General features: G+C 43.9%; 1 protein-coding gene across 3 annotated transcripts in view; it reads left to right on the top strand.

Annotated features, from left to right (window-relative positions):
• Positions 1–763: 763 nt before the first annotated feature.
• HIVEP1 (HIVEP zinc finger 1) overlaps positions 764–21,583 on the top strand; it is a 151,797-nt gene continuing 130,977 nt past the window's right edge. The window contains exons 1-2 of one of the 3 annotated variants that reach the window (XM_037519215.2): positions 764–925; positions 7,663–7,805. In XM_037519215.2, coding sequence (XP_037375112.1) covers positions 7,766–7,805 — 40 coding nt within the window. In that variant the 5' untranslated portion in view covers positions 764–925; positions 7,663–7,765. Of the gene's footprint in view, positions 926–4,063; positions 4,142–4,831; positions 4,888–7,662; positions 7,806–21,583 lie in introns of those variants that run through there. The other 2 variants (XM_037519216.2, XM_037519217.2) reach the window with 2 other exon arrangements.

Here is a 21,583-nt window from a genome sequence, read left to right as displayed (position 1 = left end):
GGCCTGAACACAGGCTGGTGTTGGTATAAAGTGGATGAACAGTTAGGGCTGAATGGTAGACAGTGCAATCCTTCATGATTACTAATCTGTACAAAAAACATTCTTTGTTAGTGCTTTGTTTGTGATGGTCCTGAGATTGATAATCTAATGTAAAAATATATCTAGCTTCTGCTAGTGTCCAGTTAAATAAGATAAAATCAATACTTAGAGGCTTTTCATAATAGGAGGGAAAGGGTGCAGGGTCTGACCTATAAGGGGGTGACCTGTGATATATAAAATGTTATTGCACAGCCTATTTCCATCAGAGGTTTATTTTTTCGTCTCTTGAAGGCGTCGAACTATCTCAGGAGGGAAATATTTATTTTCAAAACACATCTAAAAACCAAAGCCCCAGAAAACATACAATACCACCTTGTTCTAGGTTTGTGCTAACAGTGGAGGGAAAACGAATCTAATTTACAAGGCCTCCTTTTGGGGTCTAACAGAAAACACCACATGGTCCAGCTCTCCAGGATTACTACATAGGTGGATTGTTCTTTTCAGACCAGGTAACAAAGGGAAACCGCCAGGGCAAATGCTCGTTTCTCACCGTGGGGCTAAGAAGTGGGAATCCTTTACCGGGGCCACCTGCTTCCCTCTCTTCAAACAGGCACACAAACTGCCACATTTCTCCATATCCTTCTCGGCGTAGAGCCCGCGGTGTGAGCCGACAGAAGCGGCGCACAGATAACATCAAAGCCCCAGGCTGGGGGCCAGAGAGGGGTGGGGGGGGTGCAAAAGCAGCCGAAGGAATGAAGCGCCTCCCCCTCAGCATTTCCTCTCACGCCCACTTCCAATCTAGCAGGCTTTTGGTTTCTGCTTTTGTTTTTAAAATTAAAAGTTAAACCCAGGAAGCCTTGGACCAGACTTTGGCGTTGCAGTTCGGGTAAGTTTTCTCTCGGTTCTTTTGTCTGTCGCTGGCTCGGGAGCCACCTGGGCGTGGGGTCGAGCTGGCAGGACGTGCGGGGCAGTTTCGTCGCCGGGTCGCCCGGAGGAGGAGGAGGAGGGGATCCGGCCGGTGGCCGGGAAAGCCCGGCGCGCGCAGGGCGGAGGGAGGGAGGGAGGGACGGGCGGTGGCGTGACCCGGCGGCCGGCTGGGAGGAACCTCCGGGATCTCCGCGTGGCGGCGGCGCTGCCGGGCCGCGCGCTGGGCGGAGGGCCGGGGCCGCGGGGCCGCGCCAGGGGGGAGCCCGAGCAGGGCCGGGCCGGGCGGCCGCGTGGGAACCCGGGCTGGGGACGCGCGGGCGGCGGTGGGAGCGCGGGGCCCGGGGACGCGACCCGACGGCCAAGTCCCGGGACCGGGCCCCGGGGGGGCCCCGCGCTCTCCCCCAAGTGCCCCGCGAGGAAGTGCGTGCAGAGCCTGGCGGTGACACTCCGCTGGCTGGAGCCCCACTCCCGGCCGCACGGCCAGGGGAGGTGCAGCCGGGGAGCCCCGGTCCCCAGCAGCCTCCCTCAGGTTCTTTTTCGGCAAAGTCCAGCCGCCTCCCCCCGCTGTTCCAGAATTTTTGACAGTTCTAACTGGGGTTTCCCATTCCCATTTATCTTCTGGTTCATTGCCCCTCACCCCCTCCCACATTCCGTTTATGAGATACATTTTGAGAAATGGTTTAATTTGCCACAAAATATTTAGTGCGAAACTAGTTACTTTTTAGTTGAGCTGAATTTCCCTGCATGCTGGTAACGCGGAGGTTAGACTTGTAGGCAGAATGAGGAAAAGAAGATTTGAAAATAGAAAATGGAAAACTGTTTGGTAGTGTGTGTCTTTCAAAGAAAAGTTTTTATGGTTTGTGCTCATGAAAGTTGAATTGTTAGCAGTTTATTTAACAAAAAGTTCTTTAACAGATTGAAATGACAAAATTAATCTAGTGTAACTCCAAATTGCACATATAATTTGTTAAAAAGTTAACCGCAATGCCAAATGCCATATAAATATTATGTTCACAGTATGTATTTCTGTCATGTTCAACAACGGTTGGGTCAAAAATATTTTCATTCAGTTAGTATTTTTAACTTCCCAACTGACAAAAAGTAGAAGAAATTATCAAACTATCTGAATTCTTATTCTCAGAAAGATTAAGTACACTTCCACATTTGAATAGGTGCTTATTTATTTATTTATTTTTTTGATTTAGATATCCAGGTAGGAAGTTACATTACCTACTTTCTGTAATTGCAATATATTAATGTCATTTTATTTCATAAAATAGGTGATAACATCACGTTGAACATGTAAAAATAGCGTTACTTATTGCAAAGTTGGAATCACAATATGTTAACATTTCAAATTTAGGCAGGTGATGAATGATCTTTGCTGTTTCGACCAAACTTAATTTTGAATAGGCATCACCCTCTCTCCCCTTTACATGACATTGCTTTTGGCTACAAGCTCGCCATTATTGAGTATTTCATTTTTAATCATTGCTATTTTTGATGCGTGAAACTTTTCTTAGCTCAAGTGTTCTAAAGGTAGGATTTCCTCAAGGGTATCCTAGCAGGAAAAATCTACATGTCTTTATGTAAAACCCCAGAGAACAAAACAATTCTAGTTTGCACAGATGGCCAGCGAGGTGGGTGTATGGTCGTTTAGCATTTTTATACCTTAAAAGGGGAAAAAGCACTTTGGTAGAATCTGACAAAGTTTTCCTCATTAATATTTTTAATTTATCATTTTTCTCCCAAGTTCGGCGTGGCTCCTTAGTCACTCTTGTCTGCTTCTTTGGTGCACATGTGCAATTTCTGAGCCCCAAACTTGTAATGTTCTTTAGGTCTAAACCCGAAAACCTGCTCCCCTAGCCCGGGCCAGCCCCTCCTGATTGCGTCCCTGTAGATTTCCACTCCTTGCTTCCTCAGTGCTTTCTAGCAGCCGGGGTCAAACTCTGGTTTATGGTAATTACTCCCCTTTCCCCTCTGGTCCTCCCGGGCGTTCCCGGAGCCAGGTCTGCGGCTCAGCCGCGCACCCCTTCTTTCCCGGCGCCGGGGACCTCTCCCTCGGGGCGCAGCCGCGAGGCGGACCCTCAAGGGTTAACCGCGCTCGCGGCGCGGGCTCTGGGAACCACCGCCGGCTCAGGAGCGGCCTTTGGAATAACCTTGGCTTTCCTCAGTCTTTTAATAGAACATCCGCCACCAAAAAGTGGTTTCAGTTCGGGTTAACGTTGTCCTCTTCCACCCCCTAAACCAACATCCCCCCCTCCGTTTTTTTAAAGTTGTTTTTCAAAGTTAATGAGTTTCAAGTTTCACAATGACTTTCCCCTTCCCTAACGCGTTGCTGAGGAAACCCCCTTGGGTCCCCCCCTCACCCCCCATCCCCCGCCCTCCCTTCTGTACCCTCCCCCTTACGGCCCGGGCGGGGGGCGGGGGGCGGGGGGGCGGGGCTGGGAGACCCCATGACGTCACCGGGCCGGCCCACATCCTGCTTTAGAAAGTAAAGAGACGGTAAAGAGACACTCCCGCCCCGCCCGTCCCCGCCCCTCTTCCCGCACCAACCGCCCCCAACTGCGCGACCCGGCCAGGCCTTCCCGGGGCCGCGTGACCAGCGGGGCCCGCCCCTCCGCCCCCGCCTCCGCCGGGCGCCTGTCCCCCGGCCGGCGCGACCCCGGCTCCCGCCCCTCGCGTCCCTAACCCCGCCCCTCCCCCTCGGGCCGCGCCGCCGCCTCCCTCGCCCCCTCCCGTCCCTGCGGCGGCCGGGCGGGGCGGAGTCGCGGGAGGGCGGGAGGGCGGGCGGCGGGGGGAGGCGCGGCCCCGGGCCCGCCCAGCCGGGGAGACCCGGGGCTCCAGGCGCCCCGCGGGGCGGGGCGGGGTACCCATCCCGCCCCTACGGCGGGGCCCGGCTGGCGGCCGCGCCGGTCCGGCTGGGCCTCCGCGCCCCGGGTGACCCCGCCCCTCCCCCCGCCCAGCCCCCGCCTCGGTTCCCGCCGGGGGACGCCCCCCGCCCGCGCGTCGCCGCCCGCGGCCTCCCCGCCCCCCGCCCCGGGGATCCCCTGCCGCCCCGCCCACCCGCGGGAAAGCCTCCGACCTTCGCCCTCCCTCCCCCGAGCCGCCCGGCCCGCGCGCCTCCCGTCGCCCCTAAAGACGCTAAACGTGCCCTACTCTGCCCCGGGGAGAGGTAAAGCCCGCGCCCGCCCGCCTCGCCCCGGGCCCCGGCGCCCCGGGTCGCTCCGTCCCGCCCGGCCGCGGCGCGCACCCCGGCCCGCCGCCCGGCTCCCCGTGCGCCCTCCCCGGCGGCGGCGGCGGGCAGGTCGCGGCCGGGGCGCCGGCGAGCGCGGCCGCCCCCCCCCCGCCTGCGGCCCCCGCCCGCGCGCCCCGCGCCCTCCCCCGCCCCCCGGCCGGCTCCCCGGTTTAATATTTCAGCGCCGGGTGGTGTGAGCGCCCGTCGCCGGCCTCTGGGGCGGCTGCTGCCGGCGCGGGGGGCGGGGGGCGCGCAGCCGGGGCGCCGGGCGCCGCGGCGGGAGGAGGCTATGTTTGTGTTTGGGGTTGTCAAGTGAAGGAGGGATCCCTGGCGCCGCCGCCGCGCGGGGGTCGCGGGGATTCGGAGCCGCGGCCGCCGCCATCAGCAGCGCAGCTCCCGGGCCGGCTGCAGCGGCGGCGGCTCCGCCGGGCGTCCGGGCAGCAGGTTCGGCGCGGGCTCCGCGGCGGGGGCGCTGCAGCTGGGAGGGCGGCGGGGGGCGGGGAAGGACCGCGTCCCCCTCCGCGGGCGGGGGGCGTGCAGGCGCCGCGTGTGTGTGTGTGCGTGTGTGTGTGTGCAGCCGCCGACCTTGCGGAGGGGATGGCTGCGTGCGGGAGACACTTGCCACTTCGGGGAGCCCTCGCCGCGCGCGGGCGGCCCGAGCTGCGGTCCTGCGAGGCGAGCAGGTACGGAGGGACCCAGCCTCCCTCCCCGGTTCCCGTCGCAGGCGCATTTTGCAGGGGGGTGGGGGGTGAGGGAGACCAGGCCTCGGCTTCCCAACCTCCGGGCTTTGTGGCTTGCTTTTCCTTTCGTTCTTTGCGCTAAGTGCATGTTTACTCCCAGCCACCTGGGTAGTTTCTTTCCGGGTTGAGAGTCCGCGCCTGCAGCAGTTTGCAAGGGGGCGGTGGGTTTGGGCGGGTCGCCGTGGCTCGCCTTGGGGTCGGGCTGGGTGAGGAGTTGCTGCCCTAGAGGGGAGGGGGCAGTGGCGAAGCTGGCGGCGAGGAGGAGTCTGAGGGCTGCCGCGCTCGCCTCCTCTCGTCCTCGTCCTCCTCCGGCTCTCCGCAGCCTCTCCGGGCTCCTTCCCGAGCTGGCACCTCCATTCCCCCCTCCTCCTGGCATGCGAAGCGCTTTGTTCAGTGCAGCGTTGCAGAGGGGTTTTCCCAGGCTCCGCCCTCCACATTCATTCATGTTTTTCCTCCTTGCAACTGTCTTTACGCTTTTTGATCGTGTCATGTTTTTACTCCATGTAGTATTTATTTCTTTCCTGCCAAGAAACGGTTTATCACTCGTCCTGGCCGCTACAGTGGTGCTAGCCTTGAAAATGCCCACTGTCTCCCCCACAAGGGTTTGTACGTGGGATGGGCAGCGAGGGACAGTGGTTAGGCAATGAACTGGGGAGCTGAACGCTGTTACGGATTGGAAATTTGCGTAGTTCACGTTTGTGCTCCTGATCCTGTGGGATCACACGATTGTATTACAACCGGAGTTCACGCTTAAAAAAAAACTTCCAAATATCGTCATTATTTTAAAGCTTTTAAGTTCAGGGAGGGACTTAGCGGTGCATTCGCACATAGTGTTTGACTCTAATGACAGGGACTTGTCTATTGAGATGAGAAGCTTCGTGAATTTGATGGTGGTTGTATGTAGTGCAGTGACTTGAGGAACCATATCTTACGTAGATCAATTAGCTCAGTGCTAGATGAAATGTATATAGTATTTCACACTCATCCCCATGCAGTTAAAAGTATTGCAAATATTTCTGGGCAGTGTCGACATAATAGCCATACTGGGGATAAAATACTGAAGTTATTGTTGCCTTTTCTTTATTTTTTTTTTCCCTTGCTGTAATGAAACCGTAAGTTTTTATGTCTCATACTAGGAAATTAGATAGTCTTTTCCTTATAGGCTTTCTTCAGGAGAATTAATATTAGAATATTTTTGTGTGCCAGGCAGTGAACAAAGCATCTACATTGTTTAGTCCTCACAACAACCCTTTGAGTTGGACACTATTTTCTCATTTCACACTAGAAACTAGATCTTCTGATCTGAAACTAGGGAGGGGCATCTGATCTTCAGAGAGGTTAAGTAACTTGAAGAAGGTCATACAGTAAGGGATAAAGCCTGTCTTGAACCCAGTCTGCTTTGACATCCAATTAAAAAGTCATGACTTGTTGCACTATCCAGCCTTTTGAATAAAGCCTGGAGAGGTTTCCACTGAGGAAATAAGCACCTAGAGTAACTGGGTGATGTGGTGTCTTATTCCTTCTTTGCTGACCATGGCAAGTTAGTTACTCTCTCCCCGTCTTCTGTGTCAAATAGGTAAATAATAGCTACCTTAGCAGTTGTTATTTGCATTCAATTAGATGATGTGTGCCAATGTATTTAGACATTCAGTAGGCATACTCATTTCTTCTAAATTACTAACTATAAGAAAAGTTCTAAACAAAGCATTCCTCTTCCATTCTTGTATCTTTGCTTAGTGATTAAACATAATTTAATGTTTAACATAATGGACTTTGCTTATTAGCTTTATAGCTGGAGGTTAAAACTGAAATTTTAGCTCTAGGATCCTTGAGAATCTTGTGGAAGGTGACTCATTTGGGAAAGGAGATGATTAGGTTTGGGATGATTACAGTTTCGGCATATTGTATTTCAGATTACTCTTTTCAAAATGCGTAAATCAGAACAGTCTAGGTTGCAGTAAGAAATAACTCATAAACCTTAGTTATTTAAAACAAAAAGTGTCTCCTTAATTGTTAATGCCACCTGATTATGCTGGGTTAGCAGGAGCTCAATTGTATTGTTAGATTCACTGTCTAGATCAATACCTCTCTGCCCCATGACGGAGGGAAAAGCTCTGGAGCACTTTCCTTTCATAATTATATAAATGCTCCAGCTTGGAATTGATGCTTGTCTGTGGCACTCAGGGCATTAGCTGAACTGGTCACACATTCTAGTGAAACACAGGAAGATAGAAAAGTACCATATTACCATGCACCTAGAAGGGGGAATTGGAGTAATTGGGGAGCAGCCAAAATAGCAACCACATGTATTAACTGAATTACCTTAGTAAAACAAGATGAATGAGACACAACCCCTGTCCCCAAAGAGCTAATGAATAGGAGTCCTATATTAAGTGTGACTATTCTTTATATAGCCTGTTGCTATATTTTAATTGTACCCAGTAATGTTACTTTGAAACACAACTCAGTAAATTTTTCACTCTTCTCTGATAAAGGTACAGTGATTTTTATTTTTTTTCTGGTTTCCTAATGAGAAAGCCCAAATTGCCAAAATGACCTGTTTTATGTTTAATTAAGATTTGGTAAGTAACATTTGGCAGTGATCATTAGCTTGATTACCTCTTGTTGAGTTTAAGGGTAGTGGATGCACTAAGTCATAACTTGAAATCTTTTTCTTTTGATGGTAGTAAATGTGATTTTTGTTTTTTTCCCTTTCAGCACATGGACTAAGTGATGAATGTTGAGTTTATGGAGCTACCTTTTTGTGATCTGCTCTTCCTACAATTTATAAGAAGAAAGAGGGGTCTCTGAATCAAAGAAGATGCCTCGAACCAAACAGATTCATCCCAGAAATCTGAGAGGTAAGGCTCTGCATGAAATAGAAGTGAAGTATAAGTATTTCTGGTGGCAGCCGTGGCTGTCGCTTGTCAACCCTGATCCGTGTCAAGCTTCAGGGGTGTTGGTTCCACGTTTTATGCATTCCCCTTGACTTTGCACAGTTTGTCTCGGGAGATGCTTATAAATACTTGTTGAATGAATGAATTGAATTTGACATAATTTCAGTGCTTTCTCAGCCATTAAATGTGGGTATTAAAGTCTGAGATATACTGTCTCAACAGGAACCATATTTGGATCAAGGAATCTGAAATTAATGGTTGAATATTCTTTTTTTTTTTTTAAAGATTTATTTATTTATTTATACATACAAGCATTGGGTACAGTCAGAAGCGTGGGAGGGTGAGAGCATTCACCAGGGCCAGAGCGGGGAGCAGAGCAGGCAGAAGGACCGAAGTACACTGCTGAGGGGAGCAGTGGGCGGCAGGAGGGGTCTGTGCGCCATGTGGGACCCTTCTCCAGTGGCTGGGGAGCAGCCGGGGAGCGAACTGGCGCTGCAGAGGCTGCGGGCAGCTTCGCAACCCAGCGCTTAACCGCTGCACCATTGGGGAGGCCCGAGGTTGAATATTCTTTACCAACTCATTCAAGATGAATTTTTTTCCTCCCCTCCCCCATGCTCATTTGAGATTTGGTTTTGTACTGTGCTACACGTTAGATTAGTAAGAAGTGAAGGGAGTTGTAGTTGATATTCTCAGAGATCATTATTTTCAGGCTTGGAGGCAGACTGACTTATTTTCTATGAGGAAGCAATTGTCCAAAAATGTATGTACTATATGTTTCATACCGAGATGAAAAAAAAGGAGTGTTTTCACTTTAACTGTGAAGGGATAGTTTAATATTAGGAAAATAAGCTTATTTTAGCTTATTGTTTTAAGAGATTGTTGTTTTGAAGTATTTCATCAACCAGGAATAGCAGTTATCTTCTATATTTAACTTTAGTAGATGAGGAAGTAGTAGTATTAAGCAATGAACTGTTAAATAAAATTCCAAACTGATGAGATCGTCTTATGGAATATTTGCTATTACAGAAAAAAGAAATTCTCAGATACATGTAAGATAAGAAAGGACTTAAAAATCGAACAAATAAATTGAAAATGCTCCTGATGAAATAAATGTGGTCAGTCACTGCAAGGTGATAATTGAAAATGTCAATTTTGTGGCCTCCCACTTAAATCTGAAAACAGTGCTTTTCCTGCCTAAAAGAGTGTTAGAAATTTCGGAATTGGCAGGTTTCTCAGCCCAAGTGAATTGGTGAATATAGTACCAGTGTTCAGTGAGGTGAGGAATTAAATGGAGAATGTTAAGCAGTTTGTGCTGAAGTCTGATTTTTCAGAGTTATAGAAAATGTTGAAAATTGAAATTGTTTGCCTGTTTCCCTCTGTAGAATCTGTACTACCAAAAGTAGGGGCCCTTTCTCATTTACTGCTCTTAGACCTCTGCACCTTCAAGTGCCTGCTGAAGTGGGCATGCGGAGTCCTGAGCCCAGCTGCTATAGTCCTTCTATCCAGAGAGGGCAGCCTGGGGGCCAGCAGGTGCTCAGCTCAGCACAATTCCTGGCAGCTGATGGGAGTCCAGATATTTGTTGAATGAAGGGAGGTAGTGTTCTTTAGGCTATAAATAATAAATGTTTTTTATATTTAAAATATATGCTGTAATAGTCTAGGTAACATGGATGTCCAGAACGGTGCAGATTTTTAGACCATGTATTCTTTTTTCAAAATTTATTTTCTTACATCATTGTTAGTTTTAGTACAGCATTTGACTTTTCCCCTCAGGTGCAGTCCCCAAAGTTCTCCCACCACCACAGCACCGAGACCCATCACCACAGTCCCTTGTGCTCTTCCCTCCCCTGATTTGACTCCTTTCCTCTCCCCTTCCCTGCTGTATGCCTCAGACTGTGGTCAGCCTGTTAGTTTTTAGATCATAGACTCTTTTCCTTTGTATAGCAAATAAATATACAACCCAACAGATACTTGTTAAATGCCTTTCATGTGTGCTGTTCCAGGTACTAGAGATAAAATGGTAATGAAACTTACAACCTTAAAAGGACCGTAGACTTAATAAGCGGTGATAGGTAAGCATGTAACTCTGCTACTAAGATAAGGTAAAAGCAAGGAGGTATGGATGTTCTACAGGGCTAGGGATCCTATTATCCTTGTTTGGAGTGGGGCAGATAGTGATTTAGGGACAGAAAATAACACCTCATTGGGGTTCTGTCATGTAATTTTGGGGAACTTGAGGGAATCTCATTCATCCTCCATTACGAGAGGATAAGAGGGAAAGAAAGTAAAGATTAGAGTGGGAGATTAGGAGGAATCACATCATGAGGGTCCATCAAATCTGAGCCTAAATTTAGTATGTAGAATTTATAGAGTTAAAAGTTTTAATAGGAAAACTTGTTTTCTAAAATTAGTATTTTTTTTAATGTTTTCTAGGAGAACTTGAAATAAATTGAATTGTGGCCTATCAGCCAGAGTGTAGAACGTTGCTTGACCAAGGCAATTATGAACTCTCAGCCACTAAAGAAAATATCAGAGTAGATTAGCATAAGATAGCCTAGTAAGGACTGGTAGGTGGCACCAGCAGACTTGCCAGACCTAGGGGAGGAGTAACATTGACTCCGAGTAGTGGAGAGCTTCATGGAAGAGGTGACCATCTGAGCTAGTTACCTCACCCAGAGAGGAATAAAGGAGAAAATATTCTGGTTGGGGGAATTCAGATATGAAAAGCACAAAGGCAAGAGAGTGCCAATGTGTAACACTTTAAAAATCTCTTTTCCTTCTAAAAATGTGTTTGAAGGCCTCCCCAGCGGCGCAGTGCCGTGCTGTGAAGCTGTGTGCAGCCTCTGCAGCACAGGTTCGATTCCCAGCCGGCAAGGGAGAAACCCACATGGTGGGGCAGATCTCTCCTGCCTCGCCCGCTGCTCCCCTCAGCAGTGTCTTCAGTCCATCTGCCTGTTCTGTTCTACTCTGTCTCTGGTGAATTCTCTCACCTCCCATGCCTCTGACCTGTACCCCAGTTCTTGCATAAATAAATAAAATCTTAAAAAAAAAAGTGTTTGAGGACTTCATCTCTAGGCACAGTTTGGGGGGATTAATGTAAGCAGGTAAACATTAACTGTAAAAATTTGTTAGTACTTATTTTGTATCTCACATGATAGGATATCATGTTTGTTTTACTTGACCCGTGACCCACTGCTTTGGCTTATAGAAGACCTAATTCATAAAGTTAGCTGTGAAATTGGAGAGAGGAAATCAGAAAACCAGAAAGGGAATAATAGCCCAGCTTGCTGTGAGGAGTACTGTGCTCATAGTACTCAGGCTGTTAGGTTAGGAGTTTTCATTAAACACATCACCTCTTTCTAGACTGAATTTTTTGGAAAATAGTTTGTGAAATACTGGTCTTAGTTTGGTAATTTAGTAATGATGAAAGATTTATACTTAAAAAATTCAAATTATGTTTATTGTGCTTGCATGATAGTTTTAATTCTTAATGTAAATTTTCTTTGATTTATTTTTGGTTTTTCAGCTGGGAGAGTCCTGTGGCTATTCAAAACCACAGGATAAGCATAATGTAACTTTCTGAAATAATGAATTTACCTGTATCTTTATGTGAGTATGTACACAAGGATCTTTCAGGGAGGATTATATAAAATTTGCATGGATTTAAAGTTAGGCATTCATAAGCTATCATCCAATAAGGAGATGAGATTTGCCCTTCTCTGATGTTAGAGGTTCTTAGTGGAAAAGTATGAAGAGAACTGACATGCTAAGGCCAGGACCTAAATTTGGGCCATAACTGACCTGATGGATAATCTCTACAGCTTATAAGAGCGGGCTTTGTTGAATTCCAGTCTTTTGGCTCTTGGCTATATAAACCAGTTAGAACCTTTTTCGTTGGTGCTTGTTTGCCTGATGCAGGTAGGTCAAGTTTAACAGCAGCCTGTTTTTTGTGAGGTTGAATAAAACATTTCAGAACGTGAGAGAAGCATTTGATGTTCAAAAGATAGCTTTGTATGTTGTCAGAGATTCGCTAGAGAAGTGTTCTTGGCCAATTCTAGGGCCAGAGCCCCTGAGAGTGGCCTTGATGAATATGACAGCAGGGCAGTCCCCTTCCCCATCGGTCATTCTTTACTGATCACTTGTCTCCATTGCCTTCCCAGGTCTTTGTGTGGTCTCAGGCAAAATGGAGGGAGGAACCAGGGCACTAGCAGGCACCCTGTGTCAGTCCTCTTAACTAAGAATGCTGCTTTTGTGCTATGCCAGTTGTCATTGAGAATGTGTATCAAAGTTTTAAAAATGTTTCACTTTTTTTTTTTTTTTTTTAAAGATTTATTTTTGCATACAAGAGCTGGGATACAGGCCAGAGATGTGGGGCAGGGGTGGGGGTGTGTGTGTGAGAGGATCCACCAGAGACAGAACGGGGAACAGAACAGGCAGTCTGATTACTGAAATACACTGCTGAGGGGAGCCGCTGGTGAGACAGGAGAGGTCTGCCTCGCCATGTGGGTTTCTCCCTGGCCAGCCAGGGATTGAACTTGTGCTGCAGAGGCTGTGGATTGCTTCATAGGCGGTGCTTAACCCCTTGTGCCACCAGGAAGGCCCTTATTTGTTTTTGACCTAGTGTTTCACAGATTCTTTAGGATCAGGAAGTCATTGTGGAAAATACTAAATGTTAACCTTATGTGAAACATATTTTGAAAATTTGGTGTAGCTGTTTTTTGTTTTTATTGCTTGAGTGCATTTAACTTTGAACATGCTATAGAGTTGGAGCGTTTTTCTTTCCCTCTGAGAGCCGTCTTATTATCATGTGAGAAGTAAGAGGCATGTGGGGTCTGTGGATGTCCATCACTCTAAGAGATGAAGTCTGAAGTCCTGAGTTTGGCTCGGAGAAACTGTCCACGCTGTGATCTTCTTGTTCTGCATTGAGTCTGATAACTAGTGCCATTTCAGGAGCTCAGCATGCATATCCAGCATGGCTGTGCTTGCTCCTCTTTTTCTAAATATCTCAGTCCCCTTCCCATTTCCATTATGTTTTCTCTGTGTTCGAGGTCTCACTAGGAAAATTTCACTTCTTGAGATTTTTCCCCTTTCCTACTCTTCTCTGTCCATCACACCTTCTCGTAACATACAGTGGGCCTCCATTTCTTGCGTTTACAGGTGCCTTATTGTACGTGAATATTGCATCGCAACTGTTCTCCTACATTTCTATCATCTTAGCTGGATACAAAATTTTATATGTCAAAACTAGAGGGTTAAAGTTGATTTGTACTCAAGACATTTGTTTATTGTTTCAAACCTCAGGTAGTAAATGCTTCTTCCAATATTTAATAGTTTCTAAAATGGTTGTAATACAAAATTTAAATTGCGTGAACAAACCAACCAAGTAGTTGTTATTAATTTGTTTTATATGAGGTTTTGCCATAGGACCTAGACTTTATTCCTTTTGTATATTTAATATAATGGTAAAGTGTTTGACCTCTTGCTATGGCTGGCTGGCCGTGTGGCCTTGGGCTAGTTGGGAGTGTTGCTATCCTCCCCTGTAAAACAGGGCTAATGTGTGAAGATTAGATGACATGGGAAATATAAGCATTTGGCACAATGCCTGATACTGGGTAAATACTCACTAAAGAGATCTGTTACTTTTTATTAAAAAAACTGGCTTATGTCAAACTGGGGTTGCCTGTGCTTTGCAAACAAAGGAAACTGAGGAATATCTATATGAAACCTTTAGCTGCATTTTGATGCTGCATAAAGAAAGCTGCATCTGTGCTCAGCATTGATTATAGATAATATCTTTTCTGACTACTCAGGTTTTGGAAGTGAAAGATAAGTACAGAAAATAATTTTGGGAGGAAAATTCTTACCCATTGTGCCTCCTCCATTTGTTCACCCAGACTCATTCAAGCCTTGCTTCATTTTTGACAATATTGAATGAAGTTATTTGTCCTGTCTGTATTTAGCTTTCAGGGAACTGATTGGAAAGTCGTCTATTTTAATATGACTGAACTGTTACAAAACTGTCCATGTTATGCATATGTGGGATTGAAGTGAACTGCTGTAGTTATTTAGGGTCTGAGATGGTGCTGTTTCTCTACCTTCTGCTTTCCTAATGTGTGAAGCTAAAGAAAAGAAACAACCCAGATTTCAGAAGTAATCTGATTAATATGAGTATTTTCATTTGCTATCACTGTTTGGGTTCACTCTAGTGGTTGTTTTATAAAGTCATTTACCATGAATAAAATTTTGTGTTTTCTTGTTATGTGGGATTATCTTGTTGAGCTTATAAGTAGAGTAGGCTTAATTTTAATGATTTTCAGATGGAATTCCAGCTGTTAATGCATCATTTTTTCCACATTTGAATGTTAGGTCAATGATTCTATGCTGACAGCCTTAAAATTTGAAAAGTCAGAAACCTTATAGAGAAAACAACCCCACAGTGTATTAAAAATTGTATATGATTGTACCTAGAAAGGAAATAACAACTTAAAAAGTAGTTTTTGAGGACATAGGTGGAAAAGCTAGCAAAGTCATCAAGACCTATCATGTAAGTAGATGATATTATTTAATTTGACTATGATAAAAATAGAAGAATAGATTTAATATAACAGGTCACTTTTTTCAGATAATTATTTTTAGCTCATGTTGAGAGCTTATTTAATGATTTTTTGAATGCTTATTAATATTAACCAAATGTCTTTTTTTAAAAAAAGCAAATACAAAATGTATTGAAATAATGTGATTAATCAGAGTAATGATTTTATTTTAGAACATCTTTGCACAAAATACATTCTGATGAGGTATAATTTTATCTTATCATAGAGTAGAAAAATAGATAATGAGCCTAAAAGTCCTATCATTTATGTATGTATATACATTTTTCACCTTTATGTTTAGAGTGCAGTATACTCTGTGTGGTCAGACAGGAAGTGTAGGTGATGGTTTGAGACATTACTGCCAACTGGGAACTGGGGAGATGGCTGAGACAGTCCCCTAAGACCATGCAGGATCTTATCTCAGTAATGCAGACTCTTCTGTAACAGATGCAAGATAAATTTCATACCATGTCTGACCAGGTCATTGGAAGAGTTGATGATTTGAGTAGTCACATCAACGACCTGGAGAGAAATATTGGGGACCTCATAACACTGGCTGGGCTGGAAGAGCTGGAATGGGAAACAGATGCCTGCCACACAGAAGAGCTATGGTTGCTTTTACACTAAAATCTGGAACACCATTTTTACAAGCCAAGAGAACATCAAATGGTTTTTTGCAACTAACTCCTATGTGTTGACAGGTTTTATATTATAAAGTGTGCATTGTTCTTCTCACCTACTATACAGCTAGTTTATAGAGTGATTCCTGCCCCCCCCCCTCAGTTTCTTGAACATGGCATCTTCATATCTCTGACCATGGTCAGTTGTCCTGTTAAATATTAGACACTAAAACAGGTGGTTACTGGGTAAAATTGTCAAATGTTTAGTGGTAAAAAAAAAAAAAAAGCTGTGTAATTGGACAAGTCTGGGCTAATGTTGATTCTTGTGTTACCTGAAAAATATTTTGTGAATAAATTGCTTTATTTTTTTAATTCACATATGTAATTCTTTTTTTTTTTTTTAAATCACAGTTTTTTGTTTTTTTTTTAAGACTTTTATTTTTTCTTTTTATACAAGAACCGGGGTATAAGCCAGATGTGCAGGAGGGTGAGAGGATTCACCAGACACAGCGGGCAACAGAAAAGGCAGACCGAAATACACTGCTGAGAGGAGCAGTGGGCGAGACAGGAGAGGTCTGCCACTCCATGTGATTATCTCTCTGGCCGGCCAGGATCCAACCTGCGCTGCAGAGGCTGTGGACAGCTTCACAGTGTGGCGCTCAACCGCCTGCGCCACCAGGGAGGCCCCACATATGTAATTCTTTTAAAATATATATATTTTAAAAGATTTATTTATGCATACAAGAACTGGGGTCCAGGCCAGATGTGCAGGACGGTAAGAGGATTCACCAGACTCACAGTGGGCAACAGAACAGGCAGACTGACCCAAATACACTGCTGAGGGGAGCAGCGGGTGAGACAGGAGAGGTCTGCCATGCCATGTGGTTATCTTGCTGGCCCACCAGGTTCTAACCTGCACTGCAGAGGCTGTGGACACCTTCACAGCGCTGCACTCAACTGTCTGCGTCACCATGGGAGGTCCTAATATATTTTAAGAGGATGCTTTTGTATATTGCTAGGATTTTCTTATAAAGAAGTTGATGTTTGCATTACTGTTAGTCATTGTGTGCTACAGCCCAAAAGATATAACCACATAGGTTCATTTCTTCTAAATTTTCTTAGTAATTCTTTCAGAGGTAAGGGTTTTTGATCACTAAACATTGCAATTTTTTTTTTTTAAGATTTATTTATTTATGCATACAAGAACTCCAGTATAAGTTAGAGGTAAAAAGGGGGTGAGAGGATTCATCACAGAGAGAGGGGAGGAGAACAGGGAGATCTACTGAAATATACTGCCGAGGGGAGCAGCAGGCAAGGCAGGAGAGGTCTGCTGCACCATGTGGATTATCTCCCTGGCCAGGATCAAACTCATGCTGCAGTGCCTGGTGATAGCTTGATAGCACTGTGTCTTTAACCCATGTGCCAGCAGGGAGGCACTAAGTGTTGCATTTTGACTTTTTTCTTTACAACTTAAAAAATGAAAAGTTTTCAGAAATTTGCTGTGATGAATTTTGTTCTAGAAGATATTTTAAGGCTGTGTTACCATGCAAAAGTGTGCGTGTGTATACATATATATAAAATACAAAATAAATAGTTGCTTACTATGTGAATAGCAGCCCCTAATTCCCTAAGAATTATCTAATTAACTGATACAAAGATTGATTTTTATGTGCTTATGTGCACTTTATATTTCTATGTACTGATGTGATTATAGTATGAATTTGCTCAAACATACTTACTGTTTTGCATTTTGAGGTGTGCTTATGTGTGCTTATTTTCCAACTCTTTCAGATTGGCCAGAAAGGAGGAAGATAAGATTAACATATAACTGCTTAGTAGTGACAGTATCCAACTATAGAAAAAGATTAAACATACAATTGGGGCAGTGTTTGATAGTTTAAAAATAAATAAAAATTAACTGAGCTGGTACACAGGGACCCCGAAAGGTAGTTAAACAGTGCCAGTGCTGTGCCAGGGGTTGCTCTTACATTGCTAGCTTTTTATATGCCTATCCAAGAGAATTATAAGTTTGAAAACTGGGAAGGAGAGACTTTAGAGGTCATTGTGTTCACCTTCCTCATTTTACAGATGAGAAAGTTGGCCAGAGACGTTTCAGTGAGTTAAGTGAGTTGACTTTGTGCAGCTTGTTTGTATCTTGTTTGCTTCTGGGTGGTACAAAAGCAGTCCCAGAATACTCTTTGGATGTGTTAATTTGCTCAAAGAATGTTTACAGTACTGTTAAGTCATTTTGTGCATTAGCCCAGAGAAAATCAGTTGTTTTGCGATTTTGGCAGAAGAAAAGAATGGGGGGCAAATCATATAGAAATTTTCAGTGTTTTTGGAAGATATATCACAGGCTAGGGGCCAAATTATATCATTTTGAAATTAAAGAACAACTGTACAAAGAGAATTTTTTAGGGCTGTGAAATTATTCGGTGTGATATTATAATGATGGATTATTATTACACATTTGTCCAAACCCATAAATGTGCAACACCAAGATGAACCCTAATGCAAACCCTGTGTTTCGGGGTAGGTTCATCAATTCTAACAAATGTATCACTCTAGTGGGAGATGTTGATGGAGGGGATGCTGTGCATGTGTGTAAGCAGACTGTGCAGGTTAGTTTTGCTGTGAACCTAAAACTGTGCTATAAAATAAAGTGTATTTTTTTAGAAAACAGAAGTACTTCCACCTAGGTTTAGTATGATTGATTGACATCATAAAATAGGAAGATTAAATTATTGAGGCAGTCTCTTTCCCACTCTTTTTTTTTTTTTTTGAATTACAGAAAATCTTTATGCATGTGAACAAATTAACAAGAAAGCTATATATGACCTTGAGGAAATAACTTGAATTTAGTATCTGTATAGAGAGCAAGTCATGGGAGTAGGCAGGGCTTGGGCATAATGATCTTGATCTATAATTTCCTTTGTAGCTTAAATAGCTGTTATTCTAGGGAATGGGTTAGTAAACTGTATCTAGAGGTTCTAGAGGTCAAATACAATTTTTTGTAAATACAGTTTTATTGGAACACAATCTTGCCCCTTCATTTACATATTGTCTGTGATTGCTTTCATGCCACAGAAGCAGAGTTGAGTAGTTGCAAATCGGCTCACAGGGTCTAAAATATTTACCTAACCTTTTTTTTTTTTTTTTTAATATCAATGGGGCCTCCCTGGTGGCACAAGAGGTTAAGTTTCAGCACTATTTTTTTTTTTTTTTGAAGATTTTTATTTATTTATTTATACAAGCACTGGGTACAGTCAGAAGCGCGGGAGGGTGAGAGAATTCACCAGAGCCGGAAACAGAACTGGCAGACTGACGATATGCTGCTGAGGGGAGCAGCGGGTGGTAGGAGAGGTCTGCGCGCCATGTGGGACCCTCACCCGGTGGCTGGGATTGAACTGGTGTTGCAGAGGCTGCGGGCAGCTTCTCAGCCCAGCGCTCAACAGCTGCGCCACCGGGAAGACCGTTACCTAACCTTTTATAGAAAAAGTTTGCTGACCTTGTCTAGGAAATAGGTGAGACTTAGATTATTTGGTTGTAAAAACTCCATTATGTTGAGAATAAGTAGGAATGCTTTATCTTTTTATAGAGGCCTGTAGGAAAGAATTATAGGAAACCTAGAACTGCTTTAATAGTGAAGGGTTCTTTGTCTGCCAAGCATGGTAAGGGAATTCTCACTTGTTCGGGAAGTTCCTTTGCTTGTGGTACTAAGATGAATGTAGAGCTTCAAGGGATTGAATTGGTCTTTCCAGAAATTTTCTGTTGTTCTTGCTGTTTTGATGCCAGGATTATGAGTTTCCACCCAAAGGATCTAAGTGGGCAGGGAGCCAGCTGTTTTTTCTAATTGTGCTGTCTCTATTCACCTGTATATTTAACTCACAGTGGTAGAAAAGGAGCACAAGCAGCAATGTTGTACACCATGTTTGTTTTTAAAGATTTACTTATTTATGCATACAAGAGCTGGGGTGCAGGCCAGAGGTTTGGGGGTGAGAGGATTCACCAGAGACAGAGTGGGGAGCAGAACAGGTGGATTGACTGAAATACACTGCTACGGGGAGCAGCGGGCAAGGCAGGAGAGGTCTGCTGCACCATGTGGGTCACCTCCCTGGCCAGGGATCGAATGTGCTGCAGTGGCTGCAGATAGCTTTGTAGTGCTGTTTCTTAACCCCTTGCGCCACTGCCACCAGGGAGGCCCCCAGATGTCTTATAAAGGATTATTTTTCAGAAAAAGAAAGCTGCCTTTGAGAGTGGCCCCTTCTGAAAAATGGACCCTCCGAGGTAGTTCAGTGACTTTGAGTGGTCGACTGAGAATGTGACCTTGAGAATGGTCATGGTCATCTGAGTGACAGCTGCCATGGACACATTAAAGCGTTATGATTTGTACTTATTTTTTGAGAACATGATTAAACTGGTATATCTGAATTCTCAATATTCCCTGCAACACTGTCTTTATTCTCCAAGTAATTCTCTATTTCTGGTGGTTTTGGCATATGGGATAAGAGTGAGTAGAGAAAATGTTATTTTTGTGTTCTGGTTTTGTTTTACTTTATTTTGCTTAAGTTAAATATGTTAAGGAAAGGCTTGATTCAGTTCATCATAGCTGTTTCAATGGTTTGAGAAATACTTTTGAAAACAGCGTTAATTCTCCATAGACATATTGGGACATAGCTTCTTTATTTTGGTCCATGCCAGTGTTAGCAACATGCTCAAAAAATGGTATGAGAATCAATAGCTGTTAATGTTTCTTTTTAAACAGGAAACAGGACCAATCTATAGCAAAGTGTGGTAAGAACGAAGGGCTGCTTTGGCCACAACACTCAGAGACCTCTGAACTTTCATAGGCCCTGCTGTGATGTCTTGGACATTATAGCTGAAGACATAAAGACCACAATTACTTGCATAAGAAAGTCCAGATGGCTGTGCAAACACTTGATAAGTGAACATATAAGTAAATATATTTTACATTCAGTAAAACTTTATTCAGTGAACATTGAGTAAACATGTATGAGAAGCCTTATGACTGTGACAGAGGGGTTGCATGCATTATTTGGCTTTCTGTATATTTTGATGGAATTAATTCATATTTGTGATGAGATCCACGCTAGCATCTTGGATGAGCTAGAGTTTGCATTAATTTTGTATTTGGCCATACACTCTTTTATGGAAAGAATGCAAAGAATGCCCTTTTCAGTCTCCAGACAGAAGTTAGTTGCCTCAGTCAAGCTACTGCACAATGTGTTTTTTTTTTTTTTTTTTTGGTAATGTTTTTACTAAGACATAATTTATGTGCAATAAAATGCACCCATTGTAACTCATTTAAGTTGAATCATATTCAGTCAATTTATGGAGTCATACAACTTTTGCCACAATCCAGCTTTAGAACATGTCTCCCTATCCCCAAATTTCCCTAAACCCGTTAGTCAAGCTTTGCTTCTACCACCAGCTCCAGGTAACTTTTGGTCTACTTTCTGGCTTTTTTACATTTGCCTTTTCTGTACATTTAATATAATAGGGTCACACAATTTATAGTCTTTCATGTCTAGCTTTTTAGCACAGTGTATTTGAGATTCATCTACATTGTAATATGTATCCAGAGTTTTGTTACCTTTTATTGCTTAGTAACAGTCTATTGTATAAGTATATCACATTTGTCCATTTACCAATTGATGGACATTTGGGTGGTTTTGACTGTTAGGAAGAATGTTGCTGTAAGTAATTGTGTCCAAGTCTGAAGCTAACTGGAGTGTTCAGTGGAGACCTCTTAGGTCAAATTGGTCATGAACATCTGTTTTACATGATATTATTAAGGCGATTCCAGCTGTCTTAGAGTTTCTGTTTGCTTAATGTATCTTTCTCTATTCCTTTTACTTTGAACCTAAGGTTTATCTCTTTTGGACACGAAATTGCTCTTTTTTCCAGTTTGACAATTTGTTTTTTGAATATCCCATTCACATTAATGTTAATTATTGTTATTGTTGAGTTGATGTCTGCCACATTGCTCTTTTTCCATTTGCTTCATACTTTTGTTCTTTCTGCCCTTTTTTTACATGTATAGTTTTCATTAATTTTTGCTATAATTTTGAGTGTTTTTCTTGGTGGTGGTTCTAGAGATTGTAATGTACACCTTAATGTATTAACTATCTATTTGAGAATACTACTAACTGAACCTTGATAAAATATAGAACCTTTGTTCCAGTTTGTTCTCTTTTTTCTTTATGCTATTATTGTCATACACATTTGATTCTTGTATGTTACAAACCCAGCTGTATAGTATTAAGTTATGGCTATATACAATCTTAGGCTTTTCAAATAATTTAATATAAAAAAATTAGGAGTCTGATATGTACCCACATATTTACCATTTTTGGCACTCATTTTTTTCCTGTCGATTTGCGTTATTGTCAGTATCATTTCCATTCAACTTGAAGAACTTTCCTGCAGGGTATTTCTTATACGGCATGTTTTCTAGCAATAAATTCTCTTTTTAGAAAAATCATGAATATTTCCTTATTTCTTTTTC

This window comes from Talpa occidentalis, unplaced genomic scaffold, assembly GCF_014898055.3.
Source record: "Talpa occidentalis isolate TD23 unplaced genomic scaffold, MPIMG_talOcc4v2.1 talOcc4.2, whole genome shotgun sequence".
In the NCBI taxonomy this organism is placed as follows: domain Eukaryota; kingdom Metazoa; phylum Chordata; class Mammalia; order Eulipotyphla; family Talpidae; genus Talpa; species Talpa occidentalis.
This window is presented reverse-complemented; position numbering and strand designations above follow the sequence as displayed.